Source organism: Aedes albopictus, chromosome 3, assembly GCF_035046485.1.
Source record: "Aedes albopictus strain Foshan chromosome 3, AalbF5, whole genome shotgun sequence".
Classification (NCBI taxonomy): Eukaryota; Metazoa; Arthropoda; class Insecta; order Diptera; family Culicidae; genus Aedes; species Aedes albopictus.
The window spans coordinates 205,824,834-205,845,418 of record NC_085138.1 but is presented as its reverse complement, the minus strand read 5'-3'; the positions used below and the strand labels follow the sequence as shown (position 1 = coordinate 205,845,418).

The 20,585-nt window shown below is 41.1% G+C and overlaps 1 protein-coding gene across 2 annotated transcripts in view; it reads right to left on the bottom strand.

Moving 5' to 3' along the window:
• LOC109432811 (uncharacterized) overlaps positions 1–20,585 on the bottom strand; it is a 102,094-nt gene that overhangs the window by 34,130 nt on the left and 47,379 nt on the right. The window contains exon 4 of one of the 2 annotated variants that reach the window (XM_062858711.1): positions 17,901–18,038. The exons of the other annotated variant lie outside the window; for it this stretch is intronic. Within the exon in view, the coding sequence (XP_062714695.1) occupies positions 17,901–18,038 (138 nt within the window). The remainder of the gene's footprint in view (positions 1–17,900; positions 18,039–20,585) is intronic. 2 annotated transcript variants of the gene reach the window in all.

Genomic DNA, 20,585 nt, shown 5'->3' with positions numbered 1-20,585 from the left:
AGTGGGAACACCTTTCGGACGAGTAATTAGAACGCGGTTTTACAAGGAAAGCGATCTTTAATGAAAAACACGTCTTGTTCGAATACAATGCAAAACAGTAATGAAAAAAGTCCCGTAACTTCCGTGTCGGTAGACGGGTGATGAGTGCGGCGAAAAAGTGGTGCCCGATGAAGTAGGGGGTTTCGATTATCTCGCCGCTTTCGCTGAATAGGGTTGTTCAAGAGGAGATTGCCGTCGCTCCAACAAACCTCTATGCATGTTCTCATGAGAACATCAACGCAGATCATATCTTACAATCCATTTCATCCAACGCTTGCTTGCATAACAACTATCTTTAATGCAATGCAGGATAACTCGTATCTCAAAACAGCAAGGCAATGTAACGAAGCAGTCAGCTAATCGTCTAAGTTGGCATCCAGCCTGATGTTTGTAGGCACAACAAACATTCAAATGGTGCATGTAGTGAAACATCGCATCAATGATTCAGAAGCAAAAGCAACATTCATCGAACCTTGCATTGTCGACCGAGTTCCTAGAAACTATACAAATAGGAAACTAAGTTTCAACTTTCATAAGAACACCATCAACTTTCTGAGTCATTTAACATCTCTAACCATCAATAATCAAACATATTTCCTCTATGTGATATTTTTCCTATACTATCATATTACTGAAATATCTCAAAATATGTTTCGCACAATGAGATTAATAATTATCTGAACTTATCACATCAACTATAATTGATTGAGCATCCTTTCCAACGTTAGCCAATAAAACAACTCCAGATATGCCAAGTTATTCCTGATCGCTCCCTGCTGTATAAAGTTCTTCTTCGAAGAAGTGCCAATCTGACTTATACTTCTCTTATTTTTTTATAAAACTGCTATATGCGTGTATGTTCATAGCCATCCCAAGAACCGAAAATGGGCTTAATAATCCGTTTCTCTTTCTTCCAACTTGACAACACAGTAAATTCAACCTGTCAAATTCAGCCTAAAAATCTTCAACCCGCAAACTGTGCTGTCTATCATATTTTTAGTTGCTTAACACAAAGTCTTATCTTACCTATCAAACAGCATCCAAACACAACCGTGAACTTCTGCCAAATAGTCATCTCCAAAGACTGCAACACCTTGTTTGAACTACAGTAGACGTTCGGTCGGTGCAAACGGTTTAACTGCAATGCTTTTTAACTGCAAGTCCGGTAAGTGCAACAAATTTGCAGTTATCGCACCGCCAAACGTCAAAATGGTGCGCCATGTTAGCCCAAATGAACAGTCGGATCACGTTCACGGTTATTTTTTGTCGTTTGACAACTTGTTGACATCTGTCAGTCGTTGCAGTTACCGAATTTCGTTCGCTAAGTGAAACGTAAACATGTTGCAGTTATCGAACGTCTACTGTAGTACAGCCGCAGAGATAAATACGGTCTGCCATGGGTAAAAGAATGGCATTATCAGCATATGCTGCAAATCTGACGTGCTAAGCAATCCTCGACTAAGAGTAGAACAGTCATCTCATTAGTTCCTTGTGCAAGCGTAGCTGATCTGTTGTTACTGGAATGTCAACTACTGGCGGTCAATCATACTCGAGCTCAAGTCCTGCGAATTTCATGTACTAACGTATGTTCTCAGCATAGTCGCAGAATGCAAGCTGAGTTGCTTCCCAATGGTTTGCCATTATTGATTGCTAATATTTTACAACTACTGTGTAACTTTTGACCAATGAAAGTAACAGCCATTTCTGCATGAAATGCACTACTCCGTCTTAAAAAGTGACAAAAATATTCCATTTTACAAAACGACAACAGTGTTGATAACGATACATATTGAACTTCTCGTTTCAAAACGTCAACTTCTGTAAAGTTTTCTGTCACCTAGTCTGTCACACAAGCATGCATGCACCAGTACGTAGCTTCAAAGGACTATCTTCTTCTTCTTGGCGTATCGTTCTAAGACGAAATCTGCTTCTCAGCTTACTGTTCAATGAGCACTTCCAATAGAGGTAATAAACTATAGAGGACGAATGTCGCTGCTGTTCCCTTTGTTCTCGCTCGCAAACATGTCGGGTATCTATCTGTCAAACTGCATACTTTTTTGCTTTGACACTTATAGCCCGGCCTATCTCCGCCAGCAAGAGATGTTTCGGCAGCGACGCCAGCGACATTCTTCCTCTATAGTTTATTACCTCTATTGCACTTCCACTTTCAGCATTGCATTGTCTTGTTGAATACCCATTTACCACTTTGGATATCTTGGTCCTTCGAACGAATGTCCAAATGGCAACATTAGAGCTAATGCCATGCATTGTCTATTTTTCTCATCCGCTGAATAACTAACAACACATTTACAACCCAGTCGTTCTTTTCCTTTCTCCAGTACCCCACAAAACTTCAACGATTTCGTTTGTAACTGAAGCAGTTGACCCATCCTCTCTTTGCCTGCTACTCCAAAAGTAATAAGCTTGCAAAATTCTATCAACTTAAAAACGTACTCTGCTGTATGCTGTATGAGTTCATGCACCTGACAGGCAACACTTTGTTATTTCACAATGTTTGATAAATAAGAAACATTTCTCATCCCAATGGCCCATTGACCAACCACAAATTGAAATCTCCGACTCGAGCTAGACATGTTACCTTGCTAATTTACGTTCAGTGCATTATTTTTTCGTGACCGGAATGGTCAAGAAATTTAACACAGCAAGCCCCATTTGATTTGACGTTTTGTTTCAGCTCCGTACTAGGATCTGGATTAAAGCGACGCTTTATTATTTCTTGAGCGATTCCTTTCCTGAATTTTCCACGCCTCGAGATAGGCCAAGAAATTTCTTGCGATCAGCGTACTACCCAGAACCAGACTAACTGATAACCATTACACATTTGGAGTACTATACTACAGCACCGAAGAGTGTCAACACGTATTTAACGAATGGGTTACTAATCAGGCACATCCGGATTCAAACACACACTGGTGCTTTCTGCTTCTTCTTTATGACTCTACGTCCCCACTGGGATTTGATCTGCCTCGCATCAACTTAATGTTCTTTGAACACTTCCTGTGAGGCAAGCACAATCATACACTATACCCATAGAGTCAAGAAGATTTTCCCGACTGGAACGGGAATCGAACCCGCCGACTTCGGATTGGCTAACTGGAGACCCCTACACTGGTGCTTTAATGGCAGCAAATTTGAATAACCTTCAATTCAACCTCCATTCATGGTAAAAAACACGACACATTACAAAAGCTTATAGGTGTGTTAATTACTTAACTATCCCGATTCCCTCAAAAAGTCGTGCAGGACTGTCGACACACGCGACGTGCAATTCCCTCCGTGCCGAATATTTTCTTTCTCAACTACTGTTTTCGCTCCGCTTTTCGAAGTGAATCTCATCCATGCCAACACTGAAGACATATCAATCACTATTAACCCTCCAGCGCGCGCGCTGTTGTAAAAAGTACAACACCACCAAAAAACCTCGCTTTTCGTATACAGCGCGAGCGCGGTGCAGTTTCGGTTGCTTGATGGCGCGCGTCCTGGAAGGTTAAAGCACACTAATTCTTCTACAAAGCAACGTTGAGAAGCCACGCAAACAGTCTGCGGAGTTATTTCATAACTAGCGCCTTGCCACGATGCACCCAGTTGAACCAAGCCTACAGCCTAGAGCTACCTGCGCAGTCGTATCGCATTGTTGCACAAATTCATCATGTTCTACATGATTCCCAATTCATCTCATGGTGGAAACCCCTGTTTCCATTTCCTATTGCATGCTTCGTATTCCAGGGAAGCCACAGTCTTCCGCTTACCCATTGGGACTATCCATCTTCCCCAACCTTCAGGATTCCAACTATTCTCACAGAGTTAACATGGGAAACCCTGCCGATTTCCGCCGAGATATTTCGTCAGAAAACTCTACCAATTCTCCTTTACAGGGGAAATCCTTCCGATTTCCGCCAACGCCATGAGAATCACATTAATTCTCTTGAGCTTTGCCCCCAGGAGAATTCTCTCAATTCTCGCAAATAAACAGTGGAAATCCCTTCGGATTTTCCGCCAACTCCATGAGAATCACTCTGATTCTCGCAAAGCTCAACCCCACGGAGAATTCATCTAAATTCTCGCGCCTGAACATTTTCACCCAGTTACTTGCATCACTCCACCTAAATTTCAGTATTTGCGAACATCTGCTTGTCCACATCAATCCGGTGATAATCCGGCCCCTGCCGTTTCCGTGGATTGTATTTATATTTACTTTCTTTTCCTTTTTAATCCTCGTCGCCACTTGTAATATTCTGCGACCGTCCGTCTCCGCTGCTAGCAACGAATGTTGTTGTTTTTTTTCCTTTTCCACTTGTTCCCATCAAGGTCTTGTATGCCAAAGGTATGCGCACAGATAATGATGTGAAACAGATCAAGGTATAAATAGGCATAAGGTACGCACATCAATGTTCGTCGGCTAATATACTACATTAACACTCACGGGCTTGGTCGCAACCTCCTGTCCTGTTTCATTCATGTAATGAGCGATCAGCTGATCCGAAACGTCTCGTAAAATGGCTCATTAGTATACCGCATTTAGTTCACCACTGGACTGCGAACTGCGACTTCATAAGTGCGAAAACGTAAATAAAAGTGCGCGATTGCATCAAATCAGGTTGATGTCTTCGGCGCACTATTTCTTCAATCTATTATGAACAAGTGCTCTGAAGACACCGAGTTGATTTGATGCAATCGCGCACTTTTATTAGCGTTTTCGCATTCGTTAAAACTAGTGCGATAGTTCAGTGGTGAACTAAATGCGCTATATTACACTAGTTTACAAAATAAAACAAAAATCGTGAACTTCTGTCAACGACCAACATTTTTGAAGCACAATTTAGTACTGATTTCGAAACCGTGCTTCAAAAAATTTTATGTAGAGCAGTTTTTGAGTGTTAGCTCAATTATTGAGTTTTACAACTTTTAAAAATATGGAATTTACTAATATTCAAATAGGGAACCGCGCCACTTGGGCGGTGGCTTCTATATTCGTCTGTTTTCCACTATACCCATGTACAACATTTCAAGTCAATTGCTTCAAAATTGACTGAGTTATAGTGGAAAACAGGCGAATATAGAAGCCACCGCCCAAGTGGCGCGATACCCTATCTTGCGTTTTGTTTAACCAATTTCAAATATTTTTCCATAAATTAGAAGTTGAATACAATACCATTCGATCATCTGAATGCAGGTTTTGCGTCACATTGATAAAATTCAAGATATTGGCGAGTTTTAGGGTCGATCTCCTTAAATTTTAGCCAAATTTTCAAAAATATATGAAGAAATGTATTTTTTCAATAAGAAAAAAAAAACTATCTAAAAATTCTTTCTCAACTTTAATTTGACATATCATATGTTATGTAGGCGAGTTACACTGCCCATATTCGCATAGTTGACGTAAGCGCCACTGTAGTTTTCAATACACATTTGAGATTTTAGCAATGAATAATGAAAAATTTAAGAATTTTGTCACGTTGACATCTAGCTAGTTGTTAGATCTTGTGCTCTATTGAATAAAACTGGTTACAATTATGCATATGTGATAGATATTAGCTTGTGAATGCGGACATTGTCAATGGTGGTTACGTCGACTATGCGATCATGGGCAGTACAGTAAAAAATTCAGCTCAATCGGAGCATTGATTACGGTGAATGAGAAATGTAAAGTGAGCAACGTTGCTTAAAAATAGAACAAAAATCGATTTCAAATCATCAACCTTGTATGGAAAGTCGAAAAAAATTCCGCTCTACTGTATTTTTTTTCCTTCGCGTTTTCGAACTCAGGGCACGATTCTACACCAAAAATGATCATCAGCTTACCGAGTTCAAAAATGCTGTAAACTAGTGTTATTATTAATTTAATGCTGTTTGAGCAAAACTTTGAACTGTGTTGTTTATTAGTCCATTTTACGAGCCGATTTTATGAATGAATTTTGACAGGAGGTAGCGTCCAATAACCCGTGAAAATCAATATCATCATCAACATTGTTGTCACTTCGTAAAATGGCTCATGAGCCTCTGTACGAATTTGCCCTGTCCTGCTCACTCCCACAGAAAATTTGAAAACAGCGCTTACAGTAAAAGTCACATTTGACTTTTACTGTGCGCGCTGTTTTCAAATTTTCTGTGGGAGTGGGCAGTACACCAGATTCGTGCAGAGGCTCATAGGCAAGATATGGAGAATACAACAATACAGCGTCCGTTCGCTCGTTGCAAACCCGCTCGTTGCAACGCTTTTTAGTTGCGAGTCCGCTAATTGCAAAATTTGACAAGTTTTTGCAATTAATGGCTAGTTTCCACCTGGTAAGTACCGTAAACCGGGGTCAAATTGATCTCCGGGTCGAAATTGATCAGACGTTTTTCAGTTAGATCAAGCATACTTTACATAGTTTTCTTCCAAGTATCGTGATGTAGGAATTCTATACTTAACGATACATGTGACAAAACTATTTAAAACAAGTTGTTGGATCTCGCTCCTCTGCTTCGGCGTCACCGTAGGCTCTTTTACCACAGAGCGCAGTGTGCAGAAGCCGACCATTCAACAGCCAACTCATTGTTACCGCGGCAGCCTGATATTGCGTCGGGCTCCATGCATGCAGCAGAGCAGCGCACAGCTGCTATTCATTCTATATATTTTGTACCTCTGTTTTGTGTTCATATTTCTCCGTACTAGCAGTCACCTATAAAAGGCGACTGCACAACCCTGTATGTAGTGTATTCTCGTCATATCACCGCCGTGTGGAGCACTGCCACACGGTGGTGCGAATAAATAGTAAAGTCCAGTTAGAGTATCATTTCTTCTCCGCCGCCCGGGGCAATTTAAATCAATCACAACGTGGGGCAAGACATCCTGGCCGAAACATTGGTGCCGTGACCAGGATGGCATCTGGAGAGGAAAACCGGACGTCGGAAGAAGCTACCCTCTGAACTGTGTGAATCGTCGTCGTGAACCCAACAGTGAGCACGCTACTAGAGACATGTGCATCTACCCATTAGGACCGTTGCGTCTACCGTCGGACCCCTGTGTCATCCCGTTTGGATCCCTGCATTTCCGTCGGACCCCTGCGTCCATCGTCAGACCCGTGAAGCAAGGCCGAAGCGTCGACTTGCCGAACGCACCGTCTACCCGTCGGACCCCTGCGTTCATTCCCTGGCCGCAGCGCCACTTTTCGAACCGAAGCGTCATCCCATCGGGCCGCAGCGCCATTTCGTCGGACTCCAGCGTTGAAGCACAGTAGACGCTGGAAAAAGGAATTCTGGCCTGCCACTCCGAGCAGTCAGGCCGAGCTAGCGAATAGCAAGAATCTCCCGTCCATCATCACCGTTTCGTAAGTGCCAGCTAGTAGGGTCTGGGACCATTTGGGCAGGAGCACCTATTTTGGGCACTTGCTGCTATAACTCAATCAATTTCAAACCGTTTGACTTGAATTTTTTCACACGCCTAGATACTGTGCGTTTTTGATCGTGTCTCAAAAATCAAGTCAATCGGTTTGGAATTGACTGAGTTATAGCAGCAAGTGCCCAAAATAGATGCTCCTGCCCAAATGGTCCCAGACCCTACCCCGGATTTCCGATCCAGCACTGGGCGTAGTCGGATCAAGTTGAGCCACAACAGGAAACTCCGGTCGGTGTCACTAGGGCACAGGACAAACATCTTCCATCATTCAAGCATAATCATCGTTACGGGGATCCAAGCACCAGCCAACCCAACCGCAGTAAAATCGAGCCATCCATCCACACGACGACGACGACGATCAACCTCTGCACATCCATCCAACCGAGTGATCGTGTGCGCAATTTCTTACCTACCTACACGCGAGCGCATCATCACGATGAGATCAGCCCGATCGTACCACAGTGAGCCAGCACATCGACCACCGGCCGAAGCAGAGCAAATATAAAAACATTCGTTTTGGCCGGGAGTATGTTGGATCTCGCTCCTCTGCTTCGGCGTCACCGTAGGCTCTTTTACCACAGAGCGCAGTGTGCAGAAGCCGACCATTCAACAGCCAACTCATTGTTACCGCGGCAGCCTGATATTGCGTCGGGCTCCATGCATGCAGCAGAGCAGCGCACAGCTGCTATTCATTCTATACATTTTGTACCTCTGTTTTGTGTTCATATTTCTCCGTACTAGCAGTCACCTATAAAAGGCGACTGCACAACCCTGTATGTAGTGTATTCTCGTCATATCACCGCCGTGTGGAGCACTGCCACACGGTGGTGCGAATAAATAGTAAAGTCCAGTTAGAGTATCATTTCTTCTCCGCCGCCCGGGGCAATTTAAATCAATCACAACGTGGGGCAAGACATCCTGGCCGAAACACAAGTTTTATCTACCGGATAAACGTCTGATCAATTTCGACCCGGAGATCAATTTGACCCCGGTTTACGGTACTGTGTAAAAAGGTAGGACAAGTAATGGTCACGTAAAACTTTTGCAATCAAAATTACTTAAGCGTTCGCAGTTGATAAATAATTTGCAGCCAGAAAGATTTGCCAACAGATGGCAGTGTCATGCGATGCTGTCAGTCACGTTGTAAATTTTCCGTACGGAATATTGCGGAGATTCCACCTGTTTAGACTCCTGCGCGAAAATAAGTTGCGTGGATTTTTCTTGCGTGGGCACACAGATATAAAACCAGACCGCGTCTTGGTGAATATTTTACGCTGTGTTGTTAGGTACACATGTGGTGATAAGTTTGCATTGTAAACAAACATTTATAACGCACCTACGCTGAAAATGAGCCTAATAATTTATTTGCGTCGGAATCTATAAATCTTCACAACGGGCAATCCACTTATCCGCGAGCGGTAATGGCGGCGGCGGGCACAAATAACCGATTCGAATTTTGACGTTTCTTGGGGATCGCAATCGGTTGGCGCCACCAAACGGTGGGTGAAGGGGTGAGGAGGAGAATGAAACTGTTTTGACTTTCCCCCACGAAACGTCAAAATCCGAACCGGTTGGATATGCCCGCCGCCGCCATTACCGCTCGCGGATAAGTGGATAATATGTCGATGTATTATTCCGTGAGTTAAAGTGGCATTTCTCTTTCGTTTTTGTTTTTTCTTTCGCACCAAAGACATCAGGGTGCATTAAGATGTTAGTACACAGGGGCCTTAGGCATGTAGTACACAGCGTCAAATAATTTATTTATTCATTTGATTGACGTCAAATAAATAAAAAAATGACAAGGAAAGAACTCAAGAAACAACATCAGTTTGAAGCGGAAAACGCAATGGGTTCGGCAACGGAAATCGGAAGCACTGCGGTACGTACTAAAAAAATCCGCAAGTATGCCGCTGCGGCATAGGCGCCAACTTGTGACGTAGTTGGGGGGGCGAAGCTTTCCAAAATTGGACAAAATTCAACTTTTTTCCATTCAATGCACTAGTTTTCACGTGGATATGCCTGAATAAGATGAATTGCATCGATATTTTCCGCATTCGATTGGTTTTGAAAGGCCTTGCCTCCCAACTACGTCACAAGTTGGCGCGTATGCGCTTCGGCAAAACACAATGAGCGCGGATATCCTGCGGCGCAGAGAACAGACATCCAAGTCCAGTTCCAAAGCTGTGTAAGGAATTTAACGGTCATTTGAAATGGCAACACAAGTGGCAACTTCGTGATGGCGCTGCTGTCGCAAAATTCCCACGTTGTTGTCGGTGGTGAATATAAAACTTAAGCCTGGAACACATAGCGTCCGTTCCGTCGAGGTTTGCGTTTTTTTTACAGTTTTTCCATGGGAAATCTGTCAAACTACTGTCACGCACACGCAAACGTATGCATTGTGTGGGGTACTTTATCTAGATATGCGTACTCACCACTGACTGTGGCAATTTGCCGCATAGGTGACGCTAGTGTTGTCAACGCTAAAAAAAAATAATTCTTTCACAGCATTCGAGAAAATTTTCTATAGGCTTGGATGTCTGTTCTCTGTGCCTGCGGTTAATTTCAGAACAACTCCAGCTCGGTGAATATGTTTGTTTCCTGAAAGAAATGAATTATGTGAGAATCTGCAGCATTGCTCTTGCTCTGTTTTGCTCTATCAAAAGAAATCTGAGGTTTTCTAGTTCTCGAAAATTCCTAAAAGAGTTCTCTCAGGAGTTTCCCGATATTTCCTCTAGAATATCCCCCAGGAGTTCACGGGAATTCATCCAGAAGTTCTTCTCCAGTTCTTCCTCCAGGAGATTATCAGGATTTCTTCCGAGTTTTCCCGGATATTCCCGTGGGAGTTCCCCAGCAATTCCTCAAGGTGTGTTCCGGAAATTCCTCCAGGGATTCCCCCGAGAAATCATCCAGAAATTATCAGGTTCTTCTTCCAGGAAACCCCCAATAAAACTTCCGGGAATGCCTCCAGAAGTTCCCCGTTAATTCCTTCAGGTGTTTGCTGGGAATAAATCCAGGAGTTCCCCGTGAATTCTTGTAGGAGTTCCCCGGGATATCCTGCAGAAATTCCCTTGGAATTCCCTAATGAGTTTCCAAGAAATTCCTCCAGGAGTTTCCCACGAACTCATCTAAAATTACCTCGGAAATTCCACCAGAAGTTCACCAATAATTCCACCAGGAATTTTCCGGGAGTTCCTCTGAAATTCCCGTACAATTCTTCCAAAATTCCTGCATGACTTTCCTGGAGGAATCCCCGAAGGAATTTATGGAGCAATCATCAGAGCATCTTCTGGAGCAAATCTCCAGAAATTCCTTCTGAGATTTCTTCAATAATTCCTCCGGAGATTCCTCCAAAAAATCCTCCGGATATTCCTCCGGAAATTCGTCCAGATATTTCTCCGGAAATTCCTCCAGAGATTTCTCCGGGAATTCCTCTGGAGATTCCTCCGGAGATTCCTCCAAAAATTTCTCCGGAAATTCCTCCAGGAATGCCTCCAGAGATTCTTCCAGGAATTCCTCATCAAGGAATACCTCCGGGGATTCTTCCTGGAATTTCTCCGGAGATTCATCCAGAAATTTCTCCGGAGGTTCCTCCAGGAATTACTTCAAAGATTCCTTCAGGAATTCCTCCGGAGATTCCTCCCGGAATTGCCCCAATTCATGTAGTTATTTCTTTGGAGATTCCTCCAGGAATTTCTTCGTACATTCCTTCAGGAATCCTCTCAGAGATTCTTCCGAGGAATCCTCGGAGGAATTCTTGGAAGAATCCTCGGAGGAATTCCTGGAAGAATCCTCGGAGGAATTCCTGGACCTCCGGAGGAATTCCGGAAGAATCTCCGGAGGAATTTTTGGAGCAATTTCTGGAGGTATCCGGAGGAATCCCTGAATGGATACCTGGAGGAATCTTCGGAGGAATTTCTGGAGGAATCTTTGGAGGAATTATTGGAGGAATTATTGAAAAAATCTCACAGATGCCTGGAAAATCCTGGAGTTATATCAGAAAATCCTGGAGTATTGTCGCGCTTATCTTTTATTAGAGTCTTGCGGCGGTCGTACGCTCGCAAGGCATACCGCCGCATGACAGTCGCAAGGCAAAACAAAAGAAAAAGTGTTTTTGAATGTATTTGTGACGAACGGCAAGAGTGGCTCAGTGGAATGAGGGTTCTTGCTGTCAAACCCCATATAATGGAAGTATATACTTTTAAATCTGGTGACGCTGTTATGATTAGTGACTGTCGCGCTAATATCAGAAGCCAGAGGCAGATAATCGCCATATTCTGATTTTTCTTGAGAGGCATAATAATACCAGAAGAAACTATAAGAGGAACCTAAACATTTACTCCTAGAGGAGATCTAGAAGGAGGTTCTGGAGGAATCCCGGAAGATGTTGCTGGAGGAAGGATTTTTTCTGCGAAATCCCAGAGAAAAACCTTCGTACGGAATGCCAGAAGATTCATCACAAAGAATCCTTCGTGAATCTTCATAAAATTTCCCGTGAAGCTTTGTCCCAGTATTTCTTCAACAACTCCATAAAGTAACCGCCAGAGTCCCAGCAGAATTCCTTCAATCGTAGTCCGAACGCCTAAATTGCAGAATTTTTAATTAGTATCTAATCTTAGTTCTCTCTGTAATACCATTAAAAGTTTCCCCAGAATTCCAGCGCAATGTCTCTAATCAGTATTTTCCTCGGAAAGCTTCACAACTCCGTTGGAATCTCACTATCTGGATTTTCCTCAGAAGCCCACCCAAAAGTTTTAAATTGAATCATTTTCCCTACACGCGCGCGAAAAAGTACATTTAAATTTCAATAACATTTTCTGAGGAAACGAACGAAATTACTTTAAGTCAAAATCGTAAACAACCTGGTGCCCTTTTCTTCACATCCTTCTTACAGCATCGTTTCGTTAAAATGCTGTCAGTTAAACAAAATTTTAATGTCAAAATTACTTACGGAAAAAGGTGAAATTTTACTTGAACGCTCTACTTGGCAACAGGAAACTTAGCTTAAAAAGCAAGCGTATGTCAAATTCGTGCTGTCAGTTATGCTGTCAGTGCATTTCGTTGCACTTTAGTGTCAAAGTGACGTTGCTATGGATTAACTACATCGGCTGTTTTCCTAGTCTCCGCATCGACCAATGTGGCTTCTATGCGCGAAAAGTCGCTAAAAGTAAATCGCAAAAATATTGTATGGCGAATAGCATCTAAAGGCAAATCTATCGAAGTGGAATACATTGTTCGAAAAAATATTTGGTAGTGGTTGTGCTTAATGGTGACTACTATTAAGCCTACCAAATATTTTTTCAGTAAAAGCTTTCTATTTCAAATAATTCAAGTTTAGATGCTTTTCACCATACAAAATAAAATGGATTTACTCCTGCTGATCAACTGTGGGTGTGCGCCAAGCGGGTAGTCCATTAACGAATGGCATTCGCTCGTTGCAAAGTAAAAATTTTGCAACGAGCGAACGGCCGCTGTATTGTCGACGATGTGAACGAACAGTGATGGAAAACAGTGAGGAATGCAGCTGAGTAGACACAAACGCAAAGCTATCCTACTCGTGAACAAAAGAAGCCAGAATATATTCGCACTTCCTTTACTCGCGAGCTAACGAAGCTGGTCGCACTCGTGATTGATTCGCGAAGCAACTCTGAACATAGGTAAATCCAACGGAAGCTAACGATCCTTCCGCATCTGGTGGCAGGAATGAGAACCCTATGAAAAAAGGGGCTCCGCTAAAATTTTCCATGGCGCAGCATAGGAAAAGTGCACTTTTTTCACTTTTTCGTATCGAATTCCGCATCGTGGAGAAACAAACGAGCACTTTTCGGAAAGAAAATTTGATTCTCTTTCAGATGCGCTTAGATCCGGTAGGTACTTACGAACAATTTCTGTGATTAATTTGAGGAGCTCTTGCTATGCCTCCGGCGGGCGATCTCCCGGATTTTTTGTTAGCTGACCAATCCGATGTCTGTCGGCGTGGGCACCGAGAATGATGATATTAGAAGCCATTGCCAATGGAAAATAGCAACTATCGGTGCAAAATATGAGTAAATTTTGAAGACAAAAAGGTTGATTTTTTATGTAAACAAACGATTTTCTCCCTATCTCACTCAGCGCCTCTACAATGGGGGACCATTCGGATTCACCTATTTTTCAATTTTGTGAAAAAACGAATTTACACGGCCGACAGATTAACTTTTCAGGAACAATAAAGCACAAAACACTACTCTCTGATGGATAATTACTTGTTTTGCTATTAAAATCGCACTAAAATGCAATTCCCGCATCTCCACTTGTTCTTCGCGAATAAAAATTCATGAGTGTTTTTGTTTTTGTTTTGCTTCATACTCGTGAAGCAAGCGGGTGCGAATAAACTCACACACGGCTTACTCTCGGCACCGTGAGTATACTCAAGTATACACAGTATACACAATATATTGTGCCTTGCAAGATAAATCCGCAAAACGCGTTAGTCTTCTTCTTTTCCATCAAGTTGCAAAAATATGACCGCTCCACTATGAGCGACCTGATGGTCAGAAAATCTGCATGCGGCGCTTATGGCTGCGGCCAGAGTGGACGCGTCACGCGACGCGACGCGGTGCGGCGCGTTTTTGACGCGGCTTCCAACGCGGCTTGATAGCCACAGTGAACGCGGTGCAACGCGTCTGTTCGTAAAGCAAACTGAAAAGTTTTCATAATTTCCGTCACCTTTGCACATGAATACTGACCATAACTATTTTATTTATTAACTACTAGCTGTCCCGGCAAACGTCGTACTGCCTGCCTACTGCGTTTTTTGACATGCAGCTCCGTAGAAAAATGCCCCGCACAATGAAATTTTAAACTTTCTCGTTTTCGGTGCTTTCCCGGTCGATTTTTCTAATTCTTTTTTCGCACGAACACGTCGGAGCCGAAAATAAAACGAATAAAACACTGAAAGAATGGTGCAGATTCGTTGGCCCGTTTCCGAGCCTATTCGTGACATACAAACACCATTCCATTTTTATTTATATAGATTTTATTAAACTGACCATAATTATGTCATCTTTCAAAATACAACAAATGGTGAGAATTTTTGATAAGATTTTTTGGATATTGGATCACTTCACACCATCAATGTATAATTTCCAACTCGGGTTGCAGAGACAGATTGTGACAGGTTCGCCTTGACAACCAGTAGCACACAATCAAAGTGAGCTGTCTCCTCTCTATCGGTTTAAGAGTCATAACATTTCAACAGTTTTCTAGAGGTTTTTGATGAAAAATTTCCAAGAAATATGTAATTATTGTGCTCAACCTAAAATTAAAAATGAACCATTTATCTAAATTTACCTTCAAATGCTATTTACTTCTGATGATTCAAAAGAGGTGTACATTTGGGACAATGATGATTCCCTAACCTCAAATCTACCCGTCCTTTAGGTACAAATTTTGAAATTTTATGAACAACAAGATTTAACGTATACAACAAGAGCTACCACAGGGTTGTATACGTTAAAAAATGGCGCCCTTCGTTTATTTTTAAACAGCAAGGCAATGGAACAAGTTTGTTAACTCAAAATAGTATATTTTTATTTTGAAACTATTTTTAAAGCTTACAGCCCTAGTAGAATACTTTGAGATAGTAAAATAAACGAGAGGGTGCAAACGCCTTTTTGTGCATGAAACATGGTAGGGCTATTAGCCATTAGTGAAAGCTCTGCTTGTAATGGGTGTAGAATGACAGAGATTTCGATTATTTCCGTTAAGTCTTTAGTCATAAATTCAAAGGAATTACTGATTTTGATTCACAGAATAGGTGATAAGTGAGGTTACGAGACGCCACCGGATAATAAACATGTGGTATTATTCATGTTAATATTTTTTTACATTCACATTTAAATGCATTTGAAAAACAATTTCGTAAAATAACCGCCATGATTTGGTAAAAACGGACGAAACCCACACAAAAATACAAAATTCTCCGCGCGAACCGCGTGACTTCCGCGTCAAAAACAGTGCATGCACTGTTTTGTCGTGCGTCGCGCGGCTAAACGCTTTCCGCTTCGCATCGTTCCGCGCGCACTCTGGCATGTTATGATTGTTTTCCCTGTATTCCAATGAACGGAGTTCTGCCGCGCGTCGACGCGCGACCTGTCAAATGCCGCATTGCACCGCGTCGCGCCGCGTGACGCGTCCACTCTGGCCGGCACCTATATCAAATCCACATGAGGCTGCGGCGATATAGCCGCGAGGAGATGCACGCGATACAGACGCAATGTGGAAATGGAAAAGATGCAGCCACATCCCCCTGCAGCATCACTAAATAACATCCCGATTATTAAACACAAAGCCGACGAGGTGATGCGTATGCGTATATTGAATCAATGTCGCGATAAATATTTATTATTAAATACGATTTCTGGCCACCTGAGTTGCCATTGTGTTAACTTTTGTTTTGGTATGAACGGCCTGAAGGCTGCTGCGATGCTGCTGGGTGGGTGACAGTAGTAATCCTACATTATAGAGATCTGCGTAGGCGGCCATTGTGAGCCAATCGTGCAGAGAGAACTGTCAACGTGTGAGTCAAATGAACATGCTTATCGTTCGTAGGAAGGCGTCGTTTGAACGGTATTGCAATCGGAACTAAATAAATTTAAATTATTTATTTTTAATATCGAGATATTGGTGGCATACGTATGTTTAGTAAAAAGATAAAAATTTATTAATTCTGCTTTCAAAAGCTCATGCTTATGACGACACTTTTGTTGCTGAACTTGTCGAAAAAACTTCCATTGCTGCTTCTTGATTCACTTCTGCCGATACGATTAGCGTAACACTTTTGCAATGAATTTCAGATTTCTTCGATTGCTCCGCTATTTCAACAAAATTTTGAAAAAAAAAATCTTCCATAATTAGAAAATGTAAACAAAACAACTTGAACCACAACGAAGTCACGCACAAAGTTTGAACATCTAGCTTTGTAGCAAGTGTTGGCAGCTGTTGTAAACAAAACAAACAGCGTTGCCGAATCGACGTATGTAACTTCCGCTCATCTCTATGTAGAGGATTTCTAGTCATACCTATCGTGAGGTAGTTGAAGTAAAAAGATATAAAAAAATATTTTATATCAACAAAATATTATTTTTATCTAAAATAATGCTTGTTTTTACACTATTTTTACAATAATTATTTAAGTGTGTTTCGAAGTTTGTTTTAAAAGTTTAAAAAGAACAAAATAAAGGTGTCGTATGAAATTTGATAGTTTGTATTTCGAAACATAGAAACAATATGCTGTTACAGTTGACTCTCTACATCTCGATATTGAAGGGACCATCGAGATAGGGAGAGATCGAACTCAAGAACCAACTTGTAATGCACACTAGATTGAAAAATCGTCCGCAACTAGGAAAAACCGTCAACAAACAGATGTCACTTCGCCTTCCCAGAATGTTTTGCACCTAAGAAACGAGATCTAGCAACCTGTAAAAACGGGCATATCGACATAAGGAGAGAAAATCTAGAACAAAAACGAACGAGATCGCATCGAGATAGAGAGATATCGAGATAAGGAGATATCGACATGTAGAAAGGTAATGTATGCAGATTGAAGGGACCGACCAAACCATCGAGATAGGGAGAGATATCGAGATGTAGAACATCGACATGTGGAGAGTCGACTGTATATATTGCGACATTTGCACCCATTTAGACTCGGCCGAAATTCATTATCATCACAGTCGAATTTCGCACACGACTTCGCAGCGGCTGGCATGTACAAGTTCGGTTGAGTTCAAGACAGGGGCGTCGGATGCATAACAGGTAAACAAAATAAGCTTCATTAGTGTCAAATTTCGCTGGGAAATGATGATTCAGTGGATTCTCAAATTATCACAGTAGTCTAAACATTAATGAGAAACCCAATAACTTTTAACGACTTGTTCATTTTACCCAATCGATTGTCCATTTTACCCCCACCAATTTTTTTCACGCTATTTAGATGCACGATTTGGTGAAAAAAATAATCAAAGAAAACAATATTTTTTAAATGCAACCCTTTACAAGATTTCTAGAGTATATTATTACCTTCCATGTTACTCGGAAAAGCAGAAGGATTTGGCCACATTTCCGCGAGAAACGACCAAAATGCTTAAGTTGTCCACTTTACCCCCAACACCCCTATTATGATTCCTTGCCCTAATATGATGCTGTTTGAGCGAAACTTTGGGGAACAGTGTTGTTGTTTTCTCCATTTCTTGCAACTTAAACTACACAGTTAGTTACCCAAAGTTTTGCTCAAACAGCATCAAATTAGGCAATGAATCATAATCCTCACGCTTTTTGAACCATTTCATTGCAGAAATGGAGAATTTACATTCTCACCATACACAAATTCAGCTCATTTTTACAAATCTAGCTCTATACCGAAAGTGCTACATTGATTAACATAATAATTGATGTAAAACCACATAAATAATGGGCATACCTGAGGGTTTCGTGATTGAGTGCTCGTTTTTTCACGATGGCAGGAAAAATAGAACTGTTTGCAACGGCGGTAGACGTGAGTGTAGGCTCGTATCCTACTGCCATTCTTTTGAATTTTCGCTTCCGCCGGATGTTTGGTCTGCAAGAAAACCAAAAACAAACATTGCCATAACGTCAGGTGCTGGATTTTTATATGTATGGTGAAATGATAAAATCTTCGTTTTTGCAATGGCGCGAACAGCGTGAGTATGATGGATTCCTTTCTTATTTGAATTATAAACAGCACAATGATCTAAAGTTTTACTCAAACAGCATCAAATTTGGCAAGGAATTATAATACCCACGCTTATTGCATCACATCATTTCAGAAACGGAGAATAGGACGCAATTAGCAAAGTACTAGATTGAAAGTAATGAGCTGGATTTTTGTATGATGAGAAAGTCAATTCTTCGTTTCTGCAATAAAATGGTGCAAAAAGCGTGAGTATTATGATTCCTTGCCTAATTTGATGCTGTTTGAGCAAAACTTTGGATAACTATGTTGTTTATGTTGCAAGAAATGGAGAAAAAAACAACACTGTTGCTCAAAGTTTTGCTCAAACAGCATTAAATTAGGCAAGGAATCAAAATACCCACGCTTTTTGCACCATTTCAATGCAGAACGGAGAATTGACCTTCTCACTTTACTAAAATTCAGCTCATTACTACAAATCTAGTACTATTATGATTCTATGACTAATGGGACACGCTCGGTGAAATACTAGATTTGTAGTAATGAGCTGAATTTTAGTATGGTGAGAAGGTCAATTCTCCGTTTCTGCAATGAAATGGTGCAAAAAGCGTGGGTATTATGATTCCTTGCCTAATTTGATGCTGTTTGAGCAAAACTTTGAGCAACAGTGTTGTTTTTTTCTCCATTTCTTGCAACATAAACAACATAGTTATCCAAAGTTTTGCTCAAATAGCATCAAATTAGGTAAGAAATCATAATACCCACGCTTTTTGCACCATTTCATTGCAGAAACGGAGAATTGACCTTCTCATTACACTAAAATTCAGCTCATTACTACAAATTTAGTACTTCACCGATCTGTCCTACTTGATGCTGTTTGAGCAAAACTTTGGATAATTGTGTCGTTTAAGTTACAAGAAATGGAGAAAACAACAACACAGCTACCAAAAGTTTTGCTCAAACAGCATAAAATTAGGCTAGGAATCATAATACCCCCGCTTTTTGCACCTTTTCATTGCAGAAAATTTCTCCATTTAATGGAGAATAGTACGCAATCAGTGTAGTACTAAATTAATAGTAGTGAGCTGGATTTTTGAATGGCGAGATGATCAATTCTCCATTTCTGCAATGAAATTATGCAAACACGCTGTATTATTTTCTGTTGCAACTTCAACAACACAGTTATCCAAACTTTTGCTCAAAAAGCATCAAATTAGCCAAGAAATCATATAATCCACGCTGTTTGCACCATTTCATTGTAGAAATGGAGAATTCATCATCTCATCATACAAAAAACTAGCTCGCTACTTTCAATCTATTACTTCACTGATTGCGTCCTATTGATGATCTCACCATACAAACACCCAGCTCACTACTTTCAATCTAGTACTTCACTGATTGCGTCCTATTAACATCACACCACCATACAAAAATTCAATGGGGCACGTTCGGTGTAGATTTGTAGTAAAGAGCTGAATTTTAGTATGATGAGAAGGTCAATTCTCCGTTTCTGCAATGAAATGGTGCAAAAAGCGTGCGTATGGAGCACGTTCGGTGTAGTACTAGATTTGTAGTTATGAGCTGAATTTTAGTATGGTGAGAAGGTCAATTCTCCGCTTCTGCATTAAAATGGTGCAAAAAGCGAGGGTATTATGATTCGTTGCCTAATTTGATGCCGTTTGAGCAAAACTTTGGATAACTATGTTGTTTATGTTGCAAGAAATGGAGAAAACAATAATTCTGTTGCCCAAAATTTTGCTCAAACAGCATCAAATTAGGCAAGGAATCATAATACCCACGCTTTTTGCACCATTTCATTGCAGAAACGGAGAATTGACCTTCTCACCATACTAAAATTCAGCTCATTACTACCAATCTAGTACTTCACCGATCTGTCCTATTATGCTTTCTTGCCTAATTTTATGCTGTTTGAGCAAAACTTTGGATAACTATGTTGTTTATGTTGCAAGAAATGAAGAAAACAACACTGTTGCCTATAGTTTTGCTCAAAAAGCATCAAATTAGGTAAGGAATCATAATACCCACGCTTATTGTACCTTTTCATTGCAGAAAAGGAGAATTGACATTCTCATCATACTAAAATTCAACTCATAACTACAAATCTAGTACTTCACCGATCCGTCCTATTGACCTTCTCATCATACTAAAATTCAACCCATTACTACAAATCTAGTACTTCACCGATCTGTCCTATTCATTACTACATATCTAGTACTACACCGATAGTGTCTTAAAAACCACGTTAGGTGGAGTACTAGATTTGTAGTAATCAGCTGAAATTTTGTATAGTGATATGATTAATAATTCAATGGGGCACGTTCGGTGTAGTACTAGATTTGTAGTATTATGTTTCCAGTTCAAAACCGAATTAGCGACATTTTTTCTTTTACTTCCACTGCTTTTGCTTTGCGTTAAACACAATGTCGGAAGTGG